Here is a 22,082-nt window from a genome sequence, read left to right on the forward strand (position 1 = left end):
ACGGGGAAAAAAAAAAAAAAATCACACAACTAACACAAGCTCTTTGCAAATTGTGCAAGAAAAGTACAATAAACATTTAGAGTGCCAGAAATACTTGGATAAATAGTATATATTGTATAAGTAAGTTACATAGAGTTAAGGTCAACGGTTCTTTGTTTTCTTGCAAATACAAGGTAAGAAGTAAAAATAAAAATTCAGCAAGTCAGAACATTTTTCTTTAGTTATTTCTTTTCCCAGAAAAGCTATAGTTAAGCTTTCGAGAGCAACTTCTTTTTTATAGGCCCTCTGTGGAAAGACATATAGTCACTGAGTCAAGTGTAACAGTTTGGTATGTTTATTCTTAAGGTTTGGAGATCAGACACAAGGATCTAATTCCTTTCACAGATACCAAATATATTCTGGCACACTTGGTAGTACAGCCTGCTGAAACTATTTTCCATGCTCAAAAACACTGTTTTATTTTCTCTCTGATAATTTATAATATCCGGAGTCCTTTCTATTTTTCTCATTTATGCTCCTTCCTTTGAAAGAAATCCTCTTTCAAAAAAGTCAAAGAAAAGAAAATGAAAAGACAAGCCAGAGACTGGGAGAAACTATTTGCAAATCAACTAACTATCTGATAAAGGACTTATCTCCAGAATACACATATATTTTTTAAAACTCTTATAATAATAATAAGAAGAAGAAGAACCCATTTTTTAAAAATGGGCAAGAGACTTAAACAGATGTTTCATCCAAAAGGATATACAAATGGCTAATAAGCACATGAAAAGATGATCAACATCTCTAGTCATAAGAGAACTACAAATTAAAAACTATGAAGTACCACTTTACATCTACAGGAATGACTATAATCAAAAAGACAATTAAGTGTTGGTAAGAATGTGGAGAAACTGGAACCCTCATACACTGCTAGGGGGAGCATAAAATGGTACAGCCACTTTGGAAAAGTTTGGCAATTTAAAGTTAAAAAAAAAAAAGTTTAACATAACTTTACAATAGAAACAACTTTCATATCCAAGAGGAATGAAGACATATGTCCACACAAAGAATTGTATGCAAATACAAAATTCAAAGCAGCATTATTTGTAATAGTCAACAAGTGGAAAGGATCCAAATGCCCATTAATTGATGAATGGATAAACAAAATACCTTATACAATGGACTATAATGTTGTTACATGCTACAACATGGATGAGCCTCAAAAACATTATGCTAAGTGAAAGAAACCACATGAGAAAGACCACACAGTGCTTGATTTTCTCTATATGAAATGTTCAGAAAAGGCAGATTTATAGAAGCAAAACATAGATTAGTAGTTACCTAGGGGTAAGAGTGGGGACTGACTATAAATGGGCACAAGGATCTTTTGGGAGTGATGGAAATGTTCTAAAACTGGATTGGGATGTTTGAGCAACTCTAAAATTTACTGAAAATCATTGAATTGGATCCTTAAAACTGGTTAATTTTTTTTTTTTGGATCTTACACAGAACTCTGGGTTCAAAAATCAGTACTTGGACTTTGCATTTTAGCCCAGCAGGGCCACCCAAGTGACATTTCTGGGGAACAGAATGAACTTCCAGTAAATCAGCAAACTTCCACCACAAATGGAAATATTCAATTGAATATTTATAAGAAATAAAAAATTGAAGGTATACTGAAAAGAGAATGGTTTTTTTATTGTTGAAATGCCTAATGCTTCAAGCTAACAGTTTAAACTAAACATCAGGATGTTGTTGGGTGGGGAGAGTAACGAACATTTTATGAGTGACTGTGCAATCGTGTTTGTTATTACTGAAGGAAAAAAGAAAAGGAAACACCGCCCAGTGCACCGTGTTCATTTCGATTTCCAATGACAGAGACTGTCATGGTGTTTGGTGGCAGAGTAGAAAGAGCACTGAAAAAACTGGTTAATTTTATGGTCTATAAATTATACTTTAAACAACAGTTTTTTTAAAAACTCAAAGAAAACTATTTTAAAGACTGTCCATTTATCTGGTACCATTCCCACTAGGATGACTTTCTTTTGGGTTTCCTACCTGTTTATTGAGTACCTACACTGGGACAAGAACTGTGCTAAATGTTAGGATAAAAATGTATGTTTCTAGACCAAAAAGCTCCATCTACTGAGGGAGATAGACACATAAACAAATGTGCAGGGGGAAATGTTATGATTGCTATAACAGAAGTACAATGTCCAATAAAGGCAGGGTTCAGAAAATGCCACAAAGAAATAAGAGGTTAAGCTATGTCTTGCAAGATGAGTGAGCAGGTATTCACCTGCCAGACAAGAGGAGGGAGGGAAGCATATCAAGGGGAAGGACTTCATTATGTATAATAATTAACTGACCAGGTTTTAGAAGATCTGAATTTTAGGCTGTGGCTCTTTTGAAGGCTATGTAACCATAGGCAAGTTACTTAACCTTCCTTGGCTTCAGTTTGTTCAAATTCAAAATGAAAGGAATGGGCTACATTAACTCTATGCACATCTAACCATCTTACCATCATTCTATAAAATATTATTCTCCATTTAGGGACGTCAAGAAATAGCATAGCGAAGGATCTATATTCTGGACCTACCGTAACACTGCATATTTATCTATATAAAGAACAATTTCCTAATTACAAAAAATACAGGTCTCTAAATGAGCAAAACTGATTTTAAGAATCCCAAAAGGGAAGACACTGGGTTATTATAAGCAACACATAGTGAGCAATTATTTACCAAACACTGTGCTCTAATGTCTCACTGGTTTTGCCTCATTTAAACTTTACAAGCAGCTCTAGGAGGTAGAGGAGTACTGTTAATTCTCCAATTTTATTTATTTTTTAAAATTTGGCCACGCCACGCAGCTTATGGGATATCTTAGTTCCCCGACCAGGGGTTAAACCTGGGCCCTCGGCAGTGGAAGGGCAGAGTCCTAACCACTCGATCACCAGGGAATTCCCAATTCTCCATTTTTTTAAAAATAAATTTATTTTTGGCTGCGTTGGGTCTTCATTGCTGCGCGTGGGCTTTCTCTAGTTGCAGCGAGTGGGGGTTACTCTTTGTTGTGGTGTGCAGGCTTCTCATTGCAGTGGCTTCTTTTGCTGTGGAGCAGGGGCTCTAGGCACATGGGCTTCAGTAGTTGTGGCACGTGGGCTCAGTAGTTGTGGCTCGCGGGCTCTAGAGTGCAGGCTCAGTAGTTGTGGCGCACGGGCTTAGTTGCTCCGGGGCATGTGGATCTTCCCGGACCAGGGCTCTAACCCATGTCCCCTGCATTGGCAGGTGGATTCTTAACCACTGCGCCACCAGGCAAGTCCCCCAAGTCCTCCAATTTTAAAGATGAGGAATCTGATACTGAGAAGACTGAGGCAGTAAGAAGCAGAGCCGGCATTTAAACCTAAACCATCTAACTACAAATCCTGCACACTCAACCAGACTCCAGTGATAACCATAAGATGTACAAGATACATGACAGTTTTAACTTATGACAGGTGACAAGAAGCCTATTCATATAAAATGACTGAAAATGAAAAATAAACTAGGCAGAGGGAGAAGAAGCAGATCGAGAAAACATTATTTACTAAAAGGATATGTGAGGGCCCATTTGAGTGTATTTTTCACTGCCACAAAGACTTACTGAACTTATTTCCTGCTGTGAATCTTGCAGGTGCTGCTGAAGAGGTCCCAGCTGCGCCTTCCCTGACTCCACACTCTCCTCCAACTCTGCTGTTTCTTGCTGTAGGCGACTCAGCTCTTCCCTAGCTTTGGCCAGCTCTTCTTCATAAGTGGAGATCTGTGATTCTTGACTAGTTAATTCAGCTTTCAGGGATGAGATCTATAACATGGAGGTGAATGAGAAGAAAGGGGGATTAAAAAAAGAAATGTCATTAAAACATTCCATAATGCATTATGCTTATTTGTTTAGTGTACTATTTTGGTGGTTTTTTTGATGTATTTTTTTTGTAGAAAAGGGCCATCAGGGGACTGATAGAGGAGAGTGGAAAAGCATAGGTACCATACCTCCAACTAAAATTTGGAAAACAAAATATATGAAGTGTCCTATTTCCCCTGTAATTTCTGGATGAAACATGCCCCATCTCCTTCAATTCCCTGAACTTCATGTTGACTAGACTGCCACCTAACAGTAAAAGCAACAAGAAGCAGAGAATGTTTCCATCTTAAGCCAGCAAAAGCAACTAAGGCACAGACGCAGGCAGCAGTAAACCGCCAGACGCTACCAGCTGGGCCTCCTCGGCACACTTCTTTCTGACTTCCTGCAGTTGCTCCTCCAGCTGAGCTTTCTGCTCATCCAGCCCTTCAAGCAGTTCCTGGACGTGCTGTTTCTGGGCCTGCAGTTTTTGCAGGTTAGTATTCTCCCTTTGAACTTCATCTTGAAGATCCTGAAATACAGGAAAATTAACGTATTTATTGTCTTTGGAGGCAGGGGAAGGTTAACAATTTATAAAAGCCTGTCTTAAGGGAAAGTAAAGTCGCATTAAGTATATTGTGTTGATGGATTGGAGGGTTCATAGCTTTAAATACAATCTTTACTTGAGGACTTCTTTCCTAGATTCCAGATTTAGAAACTCAATTTGCTTACTCAAATCCATCCTTGGATGTCTGATGGGCTTCTCTAACATATCAGAAACAGAACTCCTGGCATTTCCCCCACCACCACCATCTGCTTTATCCTCCATCTTCCCCCCTCTCAGTTTCTCTGGCCAAACAATATAGCATCTTCTTTGACTCTTCTCTTTCTCTCACATCTCATCTCCAATCTGTCAGCAAATTTTTTGCTCCTTCCTTCAAAATATATTTAAAAAACTGGCCACGTTTTTCTTCAACCTTGGTCCCAGTCACTTTTCTCTCTCTCCTAGACTGCTGCCTTCTAATTGGTTTCCCTTCTTCCACGCATGCTACCTTTCAGTTTATTTTCAGCACAGCAGCCACTGTTAAAAACCTACGTCAGATGATGTCACTCCTCTACGCAAAACTCTGCACTGACTCCCCATCTCCCTTACTGTAAAAACCCAAGTCTTTACAATGGCCCCACGTGATCCCATCTCCCAGCTTCACTTCCTACTGCTCTCTCCCTTGCCCACTCTATTTCAGCCACACTGGCCTTACTGCTGCTTCTCAAACATGTCAGATATGCTCCCTTCTCAGGATCTTTCACTGATTATCCCCTCTTCCTAGAAAGTTCTTCCCCCAAGTATCCACATGCCTCAATCCCCCATCTCTTTGAAGTCTTTGCTCAACTGGTAACTTCTCAGTGAGGCCTTCCTCACCACCACCCACCACCATCTCCCTCCACTGATTCTCCTTCATATACAGCATATAATTTTATTTATTTTCTAGAAGAGCTTTATTGAGATAATTCACATACCATACAATTCACCCATTTAAAGTGTACAAGTCAATGGCTTTTAGTATATTTACAGAGTTGTGGAACCATGACCACAACAATTTTAGAACATTTTTGTCACTGCAAAAAGAAACCCCATACCCATTAGCAAGTCACTCCCTATTTCCCTCCCAATCACCCCAGCCCTAGGCAACCACCGATCTACTTTTTATCTCTATAGCTTTGTCTATTCTAGATATTTTATATGAATGGACTCACACAACGTGTTTTTTTGTGACTGGCTTCTTTGCGACTTAGCATGTTTTCAAGTTACATCTGAGTTGGTATAAAATAATTAAATAGCTTTATGAGATATAATTTATACAACCATAAAAGTTGCCCATTGTAAGTATACAATTCAGTGAGTTTTAGTAAATATATACAGTTGTGCAATGATCACCACAATTCGGTTTTATAACACTTCCACAACCTAAAAAGTTCCTTCATACCATTTAGGAGTCAATTCTCATTCCCATTTCAAGCCCCAGGCAACCAGTGACCTGCTTTCTGTTGCTATAATTTTACCTTTTATAGACATTTCACATAAATAGAATCATATAATATGTAGTCTATGGTAATGTGTAGTCTACTGTATTCTTTTTTTTTGTTTTGTAGTCTACTGTATTCTTATACCCAGTATATTTTGAGATTCATCCATGTTACTGCATGTATACATAGTTTGTTCCTTTTTATTGCTGAGTCGTATTCCATTGTATGGATATACATTTGATGGACATTTAGACTGATCCTAGTTTTGGCTACTACGAGTAATAGAACATATTTCCTTCTACTAGAATGTAAGCTCCATGAGTCCAGGGATATTTGCGAATTTTGTTCACTGCTATATTCCCAGTTCCCAGTATACAAGAGGTACTCCATTACTATTTAGTGCATGATGAGTAACATAATAAAGATGTTAATTCTCTCCTAATTAATCTATACACTCCAATGAAAATCCTAACAAGACTTTCCAAGGAACTTGAAAAGCTTTGGAAGAACATATTCTAAAACATATTTGGAAGAACAAAGAAAAAAACCAAAAACAGCATTATAAAATGTAAAAAGGACTTACCCTATAAGATATTGTGAATTACTGGAAAGCTAAAATAACTAAGACAGTTTGGTTTGATGCAAGGATAGACAAATAGATCAAAGGAAGAGAAAACAGAACTTAGACACAGATCTAGATATACAGAAAAAATGATGAGAAGGCATGACATTAAAACTGACTGGAGGAAAAGAGAACTAACTATTCGTTAAATGATGCTGGGCATACCCGTATGGCAAGAAGGAAAAATTATAAGTCTCTAAATCATACCAAACAGAAAAATTAATTCCAGATATATTACAGACCTAATGTGAAAGACAAAACTTTAAAATGTGCAGAAGAAAATACAGATCTCAGTGTAAGAAAGAATTTCTTAAAACAAAAAAAGATAAACCATTTTGAAAATGACATGTTTATTTATTCATCTATGTGCTAGACCTTATGCTTAATGATAAAGGATACAGAGATTAGGGGCTTCCCTAGTGGCGCGGTGGTTAAGAATCCGCCTGCCAATGCAGGGGACACGGGTTCGAGCCCTGGTCCAGGAAGATCCCACATGCCACGGAGCAACTAAGCCCGTGCGCCACAACTACCGAGCCTGCACTCTAGAGCCCACGCGCCATAACTACTGAAGCCCATGAGCCTAGAGCCCGTGCTCCACAACAAGAGAAGCCACTGCAATGAGAAGCCCGCGCACTGCAACAAAGAGTAGCCCCCGCTCGCCACAATTAAGAGAAAGCCCGCGTGCAGCAACAAAGACCTAACACAGCCAAAAATAATAAATAAATAAATAAGTTTATTAAAAAAAAAAAAAGGATACAGAGATTTAAAAAAAATACAATGGGAAATCTCTGTACAAGGGAGAGTTGAGAGACAGATGAATGCAACCTTGCCATTATCATTACCACCATGAAACACAGCAGCCAAGATGGCCAAATTTACATATCCTCTGACAATTGGGGTTCCTCATTTGAACCAGAGAAGATCATTTGAATGACTATTTTCCCAATTCTCTGAAGAATGGTAAATTACTAGTACCACTGCAGATGCACAGGAGAGAGGTTAATTCATTATATACAAAGGATTCCATAGGGAATTAGGACTTGATTGTCTCCAGGAATCACGGGTGAGAAAGAAGAATGGATTGATAACTCCTAAGGCATGTGTCTTCATGAGGTGGGCAGAGATCTCGAAGAGAGTGAAGTAAAATTGTGAACACAAATTTCTAAAAGTAACAATATCTTTTAAATAACATACTATTCAAAGACCCCAATGATCATTCATCAGAATAAGAATCTAAGAAAATAGAAGAAAAACTTATCAGAAGAAGGTCTCTGAATGACTGCATGACTTATACAAGATAGCATCATCATAATGATAGCAAACATTTTCAATGGCCCTTACATTGTGCTAGGTACTGTTACAGTCTCTTTATATATATTAACTCATTTACACCCCCTATGACAAATCTATGAGGTAGATACTATTATTCACATTTTACACATGAGAAAACTGAGGCACAGATGAGCAAGTAACTTGTTCAAAGATACAATTAAGCAAGTGATAAATTCAAACTAGGTTTGTTTTTTTTTTAATTTTTATTGGAGTATAGTTGCTTTACAATATTGTGTTAGTTTATACTGTACAGCAAAGTAAATCAGCTATACATATACACATATCCCCTCTTTTTTTGGATTTCCTTCTCATTTAGGTCACCACAAGAGCATTGAGTAGAGTTCCCTGTGCAATACAGTAGGTTCTCATTTCTCATTCCAGAGTCTGAGCTCTGCTATATGCTATGTTACACACTGTCTGTAGACTAAATGTTTCACACGTGTGCCACTATTTTTCAAATATATGCAGATGCTTCTGTGATTAAATAAGACACTGAACAATGTTTTTAATAATTGCTTTTTAACTTATATTTTCTCAACCAACTGATTAATTTAAAAGTACAACTACTACCATGCTGCTTTCCTTAAAAAATTCCCTTAAAAGAGCCAACACAATGGATGATCAATGAAAGACTCTTCTTGGGCTAACATTCCATGAGTCTAGGTGATTACAGATTCATAATGGTGAGCTCTGCTAGTACTTTATTATTAATTTAGCAGTATGCCTAAATTTTTTTTTATGCCTAAATTTTTAACCTTGCCTACACTGTTAACTGATCCATACTCAAAATGGAGATATTAGATATGCACCTCACATTGGCTCTCAATAAACACATGCTAGTTTTCATTGTCCCTCTCCTGATTCATATTTTTTTTTTGCCTTTGTTTCTTCCTATTCCAAATGTCTAACTTTCTTAAAAAAATAACTCATTGCAAAGGAGATTTCTTTAATCACTCTGCTATTTCAAAAATATACGATGGTTCCCCCTTATCTATAGGATAAAGTAAAACAGGCTACAAGATACCTTAGAACCTTCAATTCTGGGCCCCACATTATCTTTCCTCTTTTACTACCCTCTTTTCTTCAATGGTCACCTGTGCCCCATCCTCAATAGACCCTCTTCTTTCTCCAATAGACAATATACTTCAATGTCCGTGTGCCTTTCCTATACCATCTGCTCTGCCTTGAATGCCCTTCCACACCATTGCTATCTGGAAGCTCACTTTTCATTCTTCAAGGCCCAGCCAAATTTAATATCCTCTGACCCACCTTGAAGTTCCTTTACCTGTGCTCTTACAGCAGTTTGTACCTAACCTCTATTATGACACTTACTACACTGTATTATACTTACCTCTAAATAATAACCTGCTGAAGGACAGAGCCAATGCCTCATCTTTCTTAGAGGTTCCACAATCTAGTACAATGCCTTGCACATTCCAGGCGATTAATTAGGCAATGATTCGTTAACTATCACAAGGATTCTAGTATCTGGGAGAAACCAGTGGGAAACGTGCCTGAGGCTGACAGAAAGGGCTTTATGTTCTTTCAACATACTATGGGAAAGCTTCACTCTGTATTTAAACTATAGCAAAATATTAAAACCAGCCTCTGACCTATAATAAATGCATTTTGTTAAATTAAAATAATATCTAAATTTCTATACTGATTCAATATTTGTACACTCTATAGACCAAGACTGATTTGACATTTAAAATTTCCAGGGACTTCCCTGGTGGTCCAGTGGTTAAGACTCCATACTTCCAATGCAGGGGACCCGGGTTCAATTCCTAGTCGGGGAATTAAGATCCCACATCCCACGTGGCGCAGCCAAAAGGTTTAAAAAAATTTTTTTAATAATAAAATTTCCATTATATGGAAATAATCTTTATTGATTTAGCATGTCACTGTGGCATATATCTTTCTCATGCTTTTAAACTTATGAATTTTTTTTTTTACATTTATATTATATTCTATTCTTACTCTTCAGGAAGGTATAGTAACAGCTTCACTTTAATGCAGTAGCTTGAAAAACTACAGTGGTTTGAAAAATTCTCATAATTCAATTATAAAATATTTTGAAAGCATGCCACCTGCAGATCTAAAGTAATTTTATATTTGGGAAAACAATCCACTGTCAATACTCTGTTCATAAAATTATTATATGGTTTATATATAATGACATGCTGATCCAAAAAGCATTTTTTAAGAAATGCTTAATAGGAATAGGAAAAATATGTTACTTATTCCCATCTTCAAATATCCTAGTCTACTTTCCTACCCTCTCCCAAACCCTGAAGAAAAATCTTGGACTTCACATCACTAATAATACCTAGTCTTTATAAATAGGTGTAATTATGATGTCTCTACTTACATTGTAAGTACAATTAAGAAAAATAAAATTTGCCTTAAAAGGGTCACGTAATGTAAGAAAATGTCTAGGACATAATGCTAATTTTTAAAAGTTGAATACAGGGACTTCCCTGGTGGCGCAGTGGTTAAGAATCCGTCTGCCAAGGCAGGGGACATGGGTTCCATCCCTGGTCCTGGAAGATCCCACATGCCGTGGAACAACTAAGCCCATGCGCCACAACTACTGAGCCTGCGCTCTAGAGCCCGCGAGCCACAACTACTGAAGCTCGCACACTCTAGGGCCCGTGGCAACTACTGAATCCCGTGCACCTAGAGCCCGTGCTCCGCAACAAGAGAAGCCACTGCAGGAGAAGCCCGTGCACCGCAACGAAGAGTTGCTCCCGCTCGCCGTAACTAGAGAAAGCCCGTGCACAGCAACGAAGACCCAACGCAGCCAAAAAATAAAAAATAATAAAAATTAAAAGTTGAATACAAAGGCATATACAGTATAATGGCAAATAAATATAAAGCCATTTATATACATTCATAGAAAATATAGCAAATGGTTAACAATGGCTCTCCCTGGAATGTGAAATTGTAGGGTTTCTTTCTTTTTATATTTTTCTCTATTTTACATGATTACTAGGGACCCATATTACTTTTATAATCATAAAATGTCAAGTTTGCAGTTTTTTAAGTATCACATACCTCTCATGGTTTCATACCAATATAAAAATATTCTGATGTAATTGAATTTTTATATACGAACTACCAATAGTGGGATTGATGCTGGTTTCCTTTAATAAAATGAACCAGACTTCAAAACTTGCATTTTTAGAGAGTCACTTTAAACGCACCCCTAGAAGAAAAGTTTATGCAAGAGGAAAGGGAATAAACAAGCCAGTATAATATTTACTCATTCTTGCCCTTTCTCTTCCAAAGAGCAAACACATTCACTCAAATTTCCCAACCTCACTTCTTAGCTATAGTAAAAATCCACATAGTAACACAAAAATACAGGCCTTAAGCGAAAGGTTACTGAGAAACTACCTCACATTAGTGACATATTTTAAGCTGGATAGATGTCCATATTAAAATTAATTATAATTAATGTTTCTCCATGTCTCATCTAAATATGAAAAAGATCTCTAAAAAAAATTCCAACATTAATCCACACACACAAAGGTCTTCTTTTTCAGTAAGCAAACTTAGTAAACTGCACAAAATCAAAATGAACAGATGCAAATATACACGTGAACAAGAATAAGAATCAAACTTCACTGTAAAATTACTTGGTTAAGACTACCACCATTGTAATGCATTTTCACAACAATTTCAATATCCAAATATACTTGGCTATTTTATTTTGGTACAGATTTGCTTATCCTGAGACTAAGTAAAGGCAACAGATGTACATGTCCCTCCCTGCCCCCACCTCCTGCCCACCCTTGACTAGGGCAGCAGCAGGTTCTCTTAGCAAACAGTGTCTTCCACTAAACTAGGATAACTTTCTTTTAATCTTAAGGTAGCCCTTTGGGAAAATCCTCTCCTGAATTAGTGCACAACCTCAGTTACTATCAAATGCCATCTCATCAAGTGAGTGACTAAAGACATTTGCAGATGCCTTCCTAGTTACGCTCTATTTTCCATGATCACGCTCTACTTGCTCACTTGTGTCATCAACAACAAAAGAAAAGAGGATAGCAGCAACTAGAAAATGGCAAGGATAAAGTGAACAAGACTACTGTAATGCGTTGCCAAGGTCTGTTTTAGAAAAATACCAAAGCAAGCCACATCCAAGGTTCCTCATCCAGGAATGAAGGGATCCTTGAACTGGGATCTTGGCTTTATTTTAAAATAAATTACAAAAAAATAATAAAAATAAAAATAAATTTCAAGGAAAGTGTCCTATTTTCTAGAAATCACATAAGTTAAAGAAAATGATAAATTTGTCCCCATTCCCCCATATCCCCTCAAGTGCTACGGGGGGTAGTGGAAATAAAATTTAAACAAATACGTAAAAATTCTCAGCTATATTTAAGAATAAAATAATTCATTTTAGCAACCCAAGTCAGTTGTACAACTAAAGAGGTAAATCTATGAAACATGAATACATTTGTATCTGTTTCATATAAATACAGAGTAAAAAATAAACAACAGGACACTAATTTATGAATAAAACTTAAAAAAAATCCCAAACCATATATACAGTATATCTATACTTGTACACTAGTATATCCATACTTGAAGAATTATTAAAAAGAACAAAGGTAATTTGAAGTATTTTGGTAATCTTACAGAAAATGCTATTTAATTGATTAAAAAAAAATTCTACAGACTAATCCAAAACTAGAAATAATCAGGTACATTCATTAGGTTGGCCTAATTCTCAAAATGGAAGTTATAGGAATATTCTCTCTTTTTTAAAAAATTTATTTATTTTTGGCTGTGTTGGGTCTTTGTTGCTGCGCATAGGCTTTCTCTAGTTGGGGCGAGCAGGGGCTACTCTTCGTTGCGGTGTGTTCTCATTGGGGTGGCTTCTCTTGTTGCGGAGCATGGGCTCTAGGCACGTGGGCTTCAGCAGTTGTGGCACATGGGCTCAGTAGTTGTGGCTCACGGGCTCTAGAGTGCAGGCTCAGTAGTTGTGGCGCATGGGCTTAGTTGCTCCGCGGCATGTGGGATCTTCCCGGACCAGGGCTCGTACCCGTGTCCCCTGCATTGGCAGGAGGATTCTTAACCACTGCACCACCAGGGAAGCCCCTAGGAATATTCTTCATATAAAAAAGTATCAACTATAGAGCAAGATGTTTAAGTCAAAGACCAGAAAGGAAGTCTATTAAACTAGGGTAGATGTTAGAAAACCCTACTAACAGCCTGCCTTTATTTCTCAATCATATGCTTCTCAGCATGTTCTAAGAACATTATCACCAGGAAAAGAATGTTGAGCTCATGTATCTAATTTTATTTCTACCCAAAATAAGTCATCCTTCTTCATCTAGGGGAAAAAAATATGGGCAATTACTATGAACTACTAAATCTTTACTGATAAAGTTTAAATAATTGGGAGCTTCTCTCTCATGAAGGTAGTATGAACAATATGGAAATGTCTGACTCTTCATGATACCAACTGTGCTCCCAATCCATTCTGCCTGTGGTTTCTGGGTGTGTGTTGCCCTATTTTTAATTTCATGCACAAAATGGAAGTTCATTCATTTCTACTGTCAATATCTTCCTTAAATTTACCTCCATCTAAGAATATATTACCATACATGGTGAAAGATAAGATCCAAGGTACAATTTCTAAGCTTAAGGAGCTCACAATATAAGCTATAAGATATTGCAATCTATATACATACACATTAAAATAGTATGATAAGGTAACGTACTGAGCGTGCCATATAAGTGTATACACACTCCTCTGGGAGTTCCAACACAGGAAAGACAGGTATAGACTGAAGGGACAGAGAAGAGAAAGTTTAGAAAAGTGGTGAGTTTGAGCTGGACTTTAAGGCATGGGTAGAATTCACATAAGCAGGGGGGGTAAGGAACACTCTAGATTGCAACAACAAAAGGTATAAGGGTGGGAATAAAAAAGAGCATGTGTATGGCGCACAGTTCCGAAGCAGGCAATCAAAAAATAAGTAATACAAGAGGATGGCCTATAATTTTTTTTCCAATTCCAATATATCCATGAGGATGACATCCTCCCATTATTAACAGTAGCAGTGGGCAGCAGTGAAGATTTTCACATCTGAGAGTCATAACTAAAATTGGTCGAGGAAGAAAGGCAGGAGGAGGATGGAGTAAGCACTTACATCTGACGTCAAAATTTCAGATGTTAGGTGATAGGGGCGGCAGTAGTGAGAAAGAAAAACACTGACAGAAACAGGAAAGTTCAAAACTTGAAGCCAATTTTTTTCAACAACATGAGACTCATTTTAGATATACTGGCTTTGAAATGATAAACCTCAAAATGCCTAACTGGAGATGTCAGACTGGCACTCAAGAGAACTGAGGGCTTGACAAATATTTGTGAGTTATCAGCACATGGATGACAGGGGGTATGGAAAAGGGAGGAAAGAGGGGGTCGGAGTGTGTCCGTCAGTCCCTGGCAAAGGCAACAGAAGCAAAAGGTCAAAGAGGTAGGGCTATGAATATCTAGGAGAATGCAACCCAAGAAATCAGTAACCAATGTAGGAAGGACCAATGGATTTGGCCTTAAGATTATTCTTGGTCCGGGGGAGATAAATTAAGCACAATGGTATGGGTGAACAGGAAACTAAGTAGGGTTACTGAAAAGCTAGGAAGGGGGAAAAGGGCCACACAAAGAAACAACAATAGAGAAAAACAGGCTGGCAGCTAAAGTGACAGCAACAACAACAACAACAACAAAAAAGGTATTTTCAAATTGGTTAGTCCTATATGCAGATAGCCATGTGAAGATAGAAGTCAGAGAAGAAAGAGCATGATGATGAAGGGAGAGTAACAAAGAGATGACAGTAAGGTATAGAATACTACTACTAATTAGAACATATACTGAACGCTTATCTTATGCCAATCACTCTGAGGCACTTTACCTGCATTATATCATTTTATTCTAACAGCAAACTCTGTTTGGTATTTTTATTATCTCATGTTACAGAAGAGAAAACTAATGTGTAGAGTGGTTGAATTTCTTCCTTAGGATCTCAAACCTTGGAAGAGCCAGAACCAGGAACTGAAATAAGTTTGTCTGATACCAAGTCATTTCCTATAAACTTCTATGCAAAACTGAAAAGCATACATATGAGAGGGTGAATTCCTAAATATCTGTTGACTACCCTGAAGAAAATTTTTAATAAAACTGTACATATGCAGTTTAAGGTAGGAAAGAATGTGGGTCTACCTTCTCCCTGTAACAACAACAAAAAGCTCAAACCATAAACATTTGAGATAGAACATCCTTTTACAGTTTCCCCTCCTTGGATCATTTTGGGCCTAATTTCTCCATGGAACTTGACAAACTAGCAGTGTATATAATATGAGTTAAGTGATCATCTCATGACATAAAATAGGAAGTTAATCGCTGGTTTGCTCTTTAAGAAAAAAGTCTTGAACTGTAAGTTTTCAAGATGGTAATTCATGGGAATACACACAGGAAACAAACATGTAGAAATTAATTATGTAGCAGATTTTCTAATTTAACTGAATTAGGAAGACTATATAAATGCTAAAAAAAACCCTAATCTTTTGGCACTTTGGTCACATCTAAAGAGGCTTTGAAAGTTTGGTTTCTGTGCTTGAGATATGAGCTCATATAATCACTATCTGTGACTTTATACATATGGAGAAAAGCAAGAATACTCAGAAAAGCCAAGTTTGGATTAGGCAGAAAGACATTTATTGATGGTCAATATTCCCTTCATGTCTTCATTTTGGCATTATTCATTAGCACCTACATTAGAAAGCGGGGTCAGAAAGAAGCAGTGAAGTTCTTTGATTCTGATAGTTATTAATAAGCTCTAGTAAACTTCCTTTTGCCAGAGAAATTAGAAAATAAGCATTAGGAGTTCAAGTTAGTTACAGATCTGAATTATTCATGTTATTCCTAGTCTGTGCCTCATTACCAATGGCTAAATCAGAGTTAACTCAATAGGTAATACAATATACTTGTTACCATTTTCAGGTAAGTTGTCTTGCTCCAGAAAATTGAAAATAATCACTAAAATGAAAAGTTTTAATTACTTGTAGATGTCAATTATCCATGTTATTCTTAATCTAGTATCCCATTACCATGGACAATACAACACCTGTATTGGGGTGGAATGAGTAATGAATCTACTAATGCAAACCTTTAATCCTATGTTTTTTTTTTTTTCAATGAACTTGCATGCTCAACCATTAGAACTTGGCCTATACTAACCACGCTCCAAGATATCTTTTATTTACAGCACCTTATGCAAAAAAATTCAACAATTTAGACTTCCTCTGCCAAGCACACATTTTGGATTCAGCAAAGCTTAAGAATTAACATATACCTTACCATCACCACTAAGTAAAAGAAGGACAAGCATATAACAAAGCAATTTTGACTGATAATAAAACTTCTATAAATATAAGAAATCAAATATTCGAGGGGAGCCGATTTAGCCTGAAAAGAACAATATAAATTTTAGTGTTCTCCCAAAGCGGCTATTTAAAATTCACATCCTTTAAAGATGCAATAGTGAAAAACCATAGATAGATGTACACAAATAAAAAAAATTGTCTACTGCAAAAACCTTTGTACTTTGAAACGTTATCTAGCTAAATTTAGAAGCTGTCCAATATTATATCAGTAACTATATCTATAGCTTCAAATTGAGAAAACTTTTGAGATTATTTTATCTTCCATTCTTAAGCTATTTTCAGCAATAACTGCTTAAAGTCTATGACTCTTTTGCATTTAAGAAGCTCAAAAATTGCACAAAAATAATGTAATTGAGGTAACCATTCCATATCTCACTACCACAAAGAGAAATATATTAGTGATGACGTCTTAACTTTGTATCACCTTTAAGAAAATTCCAGTATAATAAGTACAATAATAGAATCAACTTCTAATAAGAAGTCTCTCTCTCTGGCTTCTTCCTCAGACCCTCAGTAAATCATTCTCCCCACCCTAGCATGGTCCACCTGTCAGACAATCTCTGGTGAATGTGCTACATTAAAACAAAATAATGGATCTAACGATTTTAGAGCTTTTGCCCATTTCAAACTATCAGGACAAGGAAATCCAACATACAAGTAACATGTTAAGAAATGCCCATCCATGAGCTCTTACTGGCAACTGCTACCAGTGCTTCGACATCCAACCTCCTGTATGTGCTGGTCTGGCATTTAAGAAACGGTGCTCCAATAACATGATCACATGCATTGCTTACTGCTCTAAATGAAACACTGCCCAATTTTCTGTATTTTTAATGTTTGAAATACCTCTTTTGCGTCATTTCCCAATCAGAAACTGAAGTTTTATTGTCTTTTCTATTTGTAAAATGAAGCTACTTAGCACTTAGTGAAAATGAATTAAATCTCTTTATGCCAAAGTTTAAGATATCCTGGCTACTAAGCAACTTATAAAATACTATTGTAAATTGTTCCATATCATTTCCCACCCTATCATTATGAGAGACAGTCCTTTAAAATACTAGGTCTCCTAGCTAACAAAATCTCACACCCATGAAAAAGCAATCTGCGTTTTCATGGTGATGATGATGATCTCACATATTCAGTTTTATTAGCGTAATAATATTTATATCATAAGTCATTCAAACTTACCTTTAAGGATATAATATGCAGATAAATATCATCTTAAAATACCTTTAAAGCTAGAAATTTACACTGAAAAATACTGCTTGATCATTGTAGTGTAATCTTTGCAGGCCAGAATTAGGAGAAAAATAATCATTTTGCAAAAGATAAAGATTTATATCACATAAATAATAGGCATTCCCTTGACCTACTCATCAACACCACAACCATCACATAGTAAACGACCCCATACATTTAAAATGAATCCTCCTAAATCAGATATGGAATACTGAATTTTACAGTTCACATACCTGAACCTCGCTTTTTCTCTGTTTAATAGTATCTTCTTTCTCCTTAAGGTCCTGTTCCACATTATTCTTTTCCCTAGAAGACCAGCAAACAATGCAAGAATATTTGAGAACATCAGCTACAGCCGGTATGGTTATCCATCCTCCTAATCCTGAATCGTTTTTTAAATACATAGTGAAACATTCAATTTTTAAATGAAGGGCAGATTTTTCTACCCTCTTTTAATTATTTATGCAACAGAAATCAATATAAGCTCTGTTTGTAAAAAAAAAAAAATCGCTTTCTCACTAAAATGTGGTGAAGAGAGAATAGATTAAAAAAGGAAGAGGAGAAAAATAATCAATGAAACACTCAGGTTTCACTGATCTCACTGTTGCTATGGAAATGCTGCCCAATGAAAATTGCTGGTGAAAAAAAGGAGGAGTTGCATCAGCTCTGAAGCTTAACCCTTAAGTATCACTGTCAAATAAAATGAAAATGGCTAATAGAAACAGTCAACAATATTAGGGAAAAGGACATTTACTGAAGTGTTAATTTCCTCTTAAATCTCACTTGTGTGCACCAATTTTAGAATGAAACAACAGAGAAAATAGAAAAAGACTGTCAATACACAGGCCATTTGCTCTATTAAATACCACATCTGCTCAAAAGCTATTTTAGGACCACCCATAAATACCAATTGATCAAATATATAAGACAATGTACACTAAGTAAAAAACGAATCACATTAGCATTTATCTCTTTTACTCTTCAGGTCAAACATGTTAGGATCCACTTTTAGTTTGAAACATCATTATCTAAAGTCTTATATGCTTCCATCAGAGCTGGATTCCTAATGAGTGAATCTTAAGCAACCTTAGATTCAGAATTACAAAACAGAGTTATTTTTTTTTGACATAATAAATTTAAATGCCCGTCTGTACTGAAATCTACCCACCCCACCCCGACTCCTTTCACTTTCTTTTTCCACAAAATGAGAGGAAAAAGCCATAGATTTCTGCAGCAATACATTTTTGGGGTGGGGGAAAGGTAAAAGGCGGCAATAAGAAGGGAGGATGCCATTCAATAAGTCCTCCAGATTAGTACTGCAGAGTTTCTTCTTAGAGCTTCATGACTATATTTCAGTTTCATCCCAGACATAACCCAAACAGAGGCTCAGCCTCCATTAAGCTGAGGCATAAAGTAAAGTGAGAAAATTACACCATAGGAGATACTTAAGGGACAAGTACATGCTACATTTATATTTCTCACCTTTTTTGAGGTGAGATTTTAAATGTAGACAAAAATCAACTGTTTCGGATATGCAGGTGCAATGCACTTAAGATTTATATGGGAGGAAAAAAAGCACAATAATAAAGCTATTTGTATACTGTTACTTTTAAATACTTGAGATGGCCAAGGAGCTCACTAACCGTTTGTCAGATGGGGCAAAATGTGGGTCAAGATGTCAGTGGAGATTTTAAACATTCTCTTACCATGTGAGTCATTGTTGCAGCCCGTTACTCCCATACCTCAATCTACTTATTAAGCAAAGCTCATTCCCCACTTCCAATCCTTATAAAATTAGATAAAATTGAACACTAGAAAAGCACAGGAAGAAACATCTAAATATGCTCCACAGATTCTGCAAGTGCAATCTTGGAAATCTTTTCCTTCCTCCTTATGGGAGCAGGAGAGTGCTTTCAGTCCTGCCGCAGCAGGTCAAGGATGAGTCACATGAAACACCAGCCTCCTCCCTTCATCCCAAATCCTCAGGCATTCCACACTAGGTCAATATCAGCTCAGCTCCTACTTTCTGACAGTAGATAATGACAAAAACAGAAGACGCAACATGGTATCATAGACCAAAACTGCACACACTAATGTGCATGTTTGTATTCAGTCCTTTCTTGCTCCCCTGTTAACTGCTGTCACTGTGTCTGCTCAGAAGATAAAGTGCGCATGCAGGAAAACAGGGCTGCAAGAAGGCCGCGAGCTGACTTAACACAGCCAAGACACAAGAATGGGAGAGCAAAAGAAGGAAGCTCACTTAGTGAAAAAAGAAAACAGATTACAAAGGACACTCAGCTCTAACCTGCAAACAGTCTATGTTTGGCTAAAATGGAGGAAGCTTAGAAAGTACAAACTTCTCTTCATAATTTTGGGTGTGGCAGGGTGCGGAGAAGCAGTGATGTCAAACATCCTGAAGACCATTCTCAACTAAATAAAATATGTGAATCATTAGGGATTAATTTCTCTTAGTCTGAGATCAATTAAATTTAACTTTCAATCCACTTTTATCTAGTAAAATTCTGGTCTAATAAGTCCTTTTATTACCAAAACCAAGTAGTATAACATAAGTACTAAACAGAAAACTTTAAAAATAATAAAATGATCAGTTATATTACTTTCTATACAAAACATTATTAATGAAAATCTGTCCTATAAACCAGACTGAAAATCAAATAATTTTCTCATTAATTTAGATTATAATTTCAGAGATACCAAATTATTATACTGTGGTATTCCATAGACACTTAACCTCTATAGCTATCCTTCTCATTTCAGGCAAGTAAAAATATCTAAACACACATTCAGGTACACTAACGATGGTTGACCATGTTCTTTACATTCTCCTCTCTTTCAAACAAGTATATTTTTCTAAAGGTGATGGATACATAGTCAATACAAGAATATCCAAGCATTCTGTTTAACATTAGTAATTTAAAATTGTAATTCTTTTCAAGATTCTGTGCCACAATAAAAAGACATTTAGATGCAGTTTCCTAAGGAGCCCACCAATATATGTGGATAAGACAGACACATACTCCAAGTGTGTGAGCATTTACTTCAAGTGTGTGAGCATTTACTTCATATACGTCAGGTGTGTGAGCATTTTGCCACTTATCTTGGACATCAGGAAAAGCTATTCCCTTCACCTTAGTAACTTCTAAAAAAGGGAAATGATCCTATACACCCTCCATTTTAGACTATCTCTCTGGCCCTATTCACTCCCAAGATGATAGCACATCCTGAGGAATCCACAAATACCAAAGCTATAAAGAAAGGCCACAGAAAGAGCTCCCTGGTGTTCCAAAAGTTGACTGCTCTGAATCCACGGAACCTAGTATCTGAACCAGGAAGAAATGCAAAGCCCAAGCTAAGCTTTCAGAAGCCTAAAGTTGATAACTGCATAAACCTACTATGAAGTAGGCAAAAGCCACTCACAAGACTGGAGACCAGGATTCTAATCTGGCTCTACCATGAAACGGTTTTTCTGACTCTGATTATTATTTTTCACTCTGCAGATGCTGATATCTCTACCATCTTAAGATTTGTAAGGTGAAATGTACAAGATATCAAGTAATTAAGAAAAAAGCAGGCTTTGAGCCTATGCTATGGTTTTGTTTTACTCATAATATTAATACTACTTAGAATTTTAAATAATATTGATGGAGTAATTTTTAAATTTGTTAAAAGGAATTATGGGGTACAAGACAGTTTATAAAACATTGATCTTGTCTTAATAATCAAAATAATTGCTGTCTACTTTTAGAAACTTATTTTATGACTTTCAAAGCATAAGACTTGGAGTAAAATATAGTCCAGAATTCAAATACTGGTTTCATCACAGGTCATCTTTGTTAAATCACTGTAGCAACAGCTATTTGTTCTGGTTGAGCCTCCCTTCTCCTAGTACTCAGCAATCTTTCTTTTAGGAGACTGCTCCTCTCTCCCTATTATCTTTCTACCCATATAGTTCAAGTAGAAAATGCCATCTTTTTACAGACTCAGACTCTCTGAGTAATAACTGGCCAGGGATTAGCTCCTGACCAAAGCTTAACCAGTCACAGCTTCCCACCTCATAATAACAGGAATTACCTCAATATTGGGCCCAAGATCAAAGCCAAGGTGGTTAAAATCTTTATCAAGGATGCCTTTATTTGGAATTAATGGAAAACCACTATTACCACTACCATATCTACTACTACTACTACTAACAATAACAATTATTGAAACTAGAACTTATTAAGTATTTACTACATGATAGGTGTTATGTGATAAGAACTTTACATGGATTATTTCATTCATTCTTAAGAAAAATCATTCCTGTGAAATGATGAAGATGGGCAAATGTAGGTCTAGATGTTGTTGGCATTTGCTGTCTCTGTCTAAAGAACAATAAAATTTTCATACAGAGAAGCAGAGGTGAAAGGCAGGAGACAGAGAATTTGGAAGGGCTTAAGCCCTGGCTATCACCCTCTGTGATAGTTAATTTTATGTACTAACTTGGCTAGGCCATGGTACCCAAATATTTGGTCAAACACCAGTCTGGATGTTG

General features: G+C 36.5%; 1 protein-coding gene across 3 annotated transcripts in view; it reads right to left on the reverse strand.

Annotated features, from left to right (window-relative positions):
* EPS15 (epidermal growth factor receptor pathway substrate 15) overlaps positions 1-22,082 on the reverse strand; it is a 164,774-nt gene that overhangs the window by 50,002 nt on the left and 92,690 nt on the right. For all 3 annotated transcript variants that reach the window (XM_059922320.1, XM_059922319.1, XM_059922321.1), the window contains exons 13-15: positions 17,764-17,836; positions 4,226-4,387; positions 3,625-3,822 (exon numbers count right to left, since the gene is read on the reverse strand). In XM_059922320.1, the coding sequence (XP_059778303.1) occupies positions 3,625-3,822; positions 4,226-4,387; positions 17,764-17,836 (433 nt within the window). The remainder of the gene's footprint in view (positions 1-3,624; positions 3,823-4,225; positions 4,388-17,763; positions 17,837-22,082) is intronic.

Source organism: Balaenoptera ricei, chromosome 1 (genome assembly GCF_028023285.1).
Source record: "Balaenoptera ricei isolate mBalRic1 chromosome 1, mBalRic1.hap2, whole genome shotgun sequence".
NCBI lineage: Eukaryota > Metazoa > Chordata > Mammalia > Artiodactyla > Balaenopteridae > Balaenoptera > Balaenoptera ricei.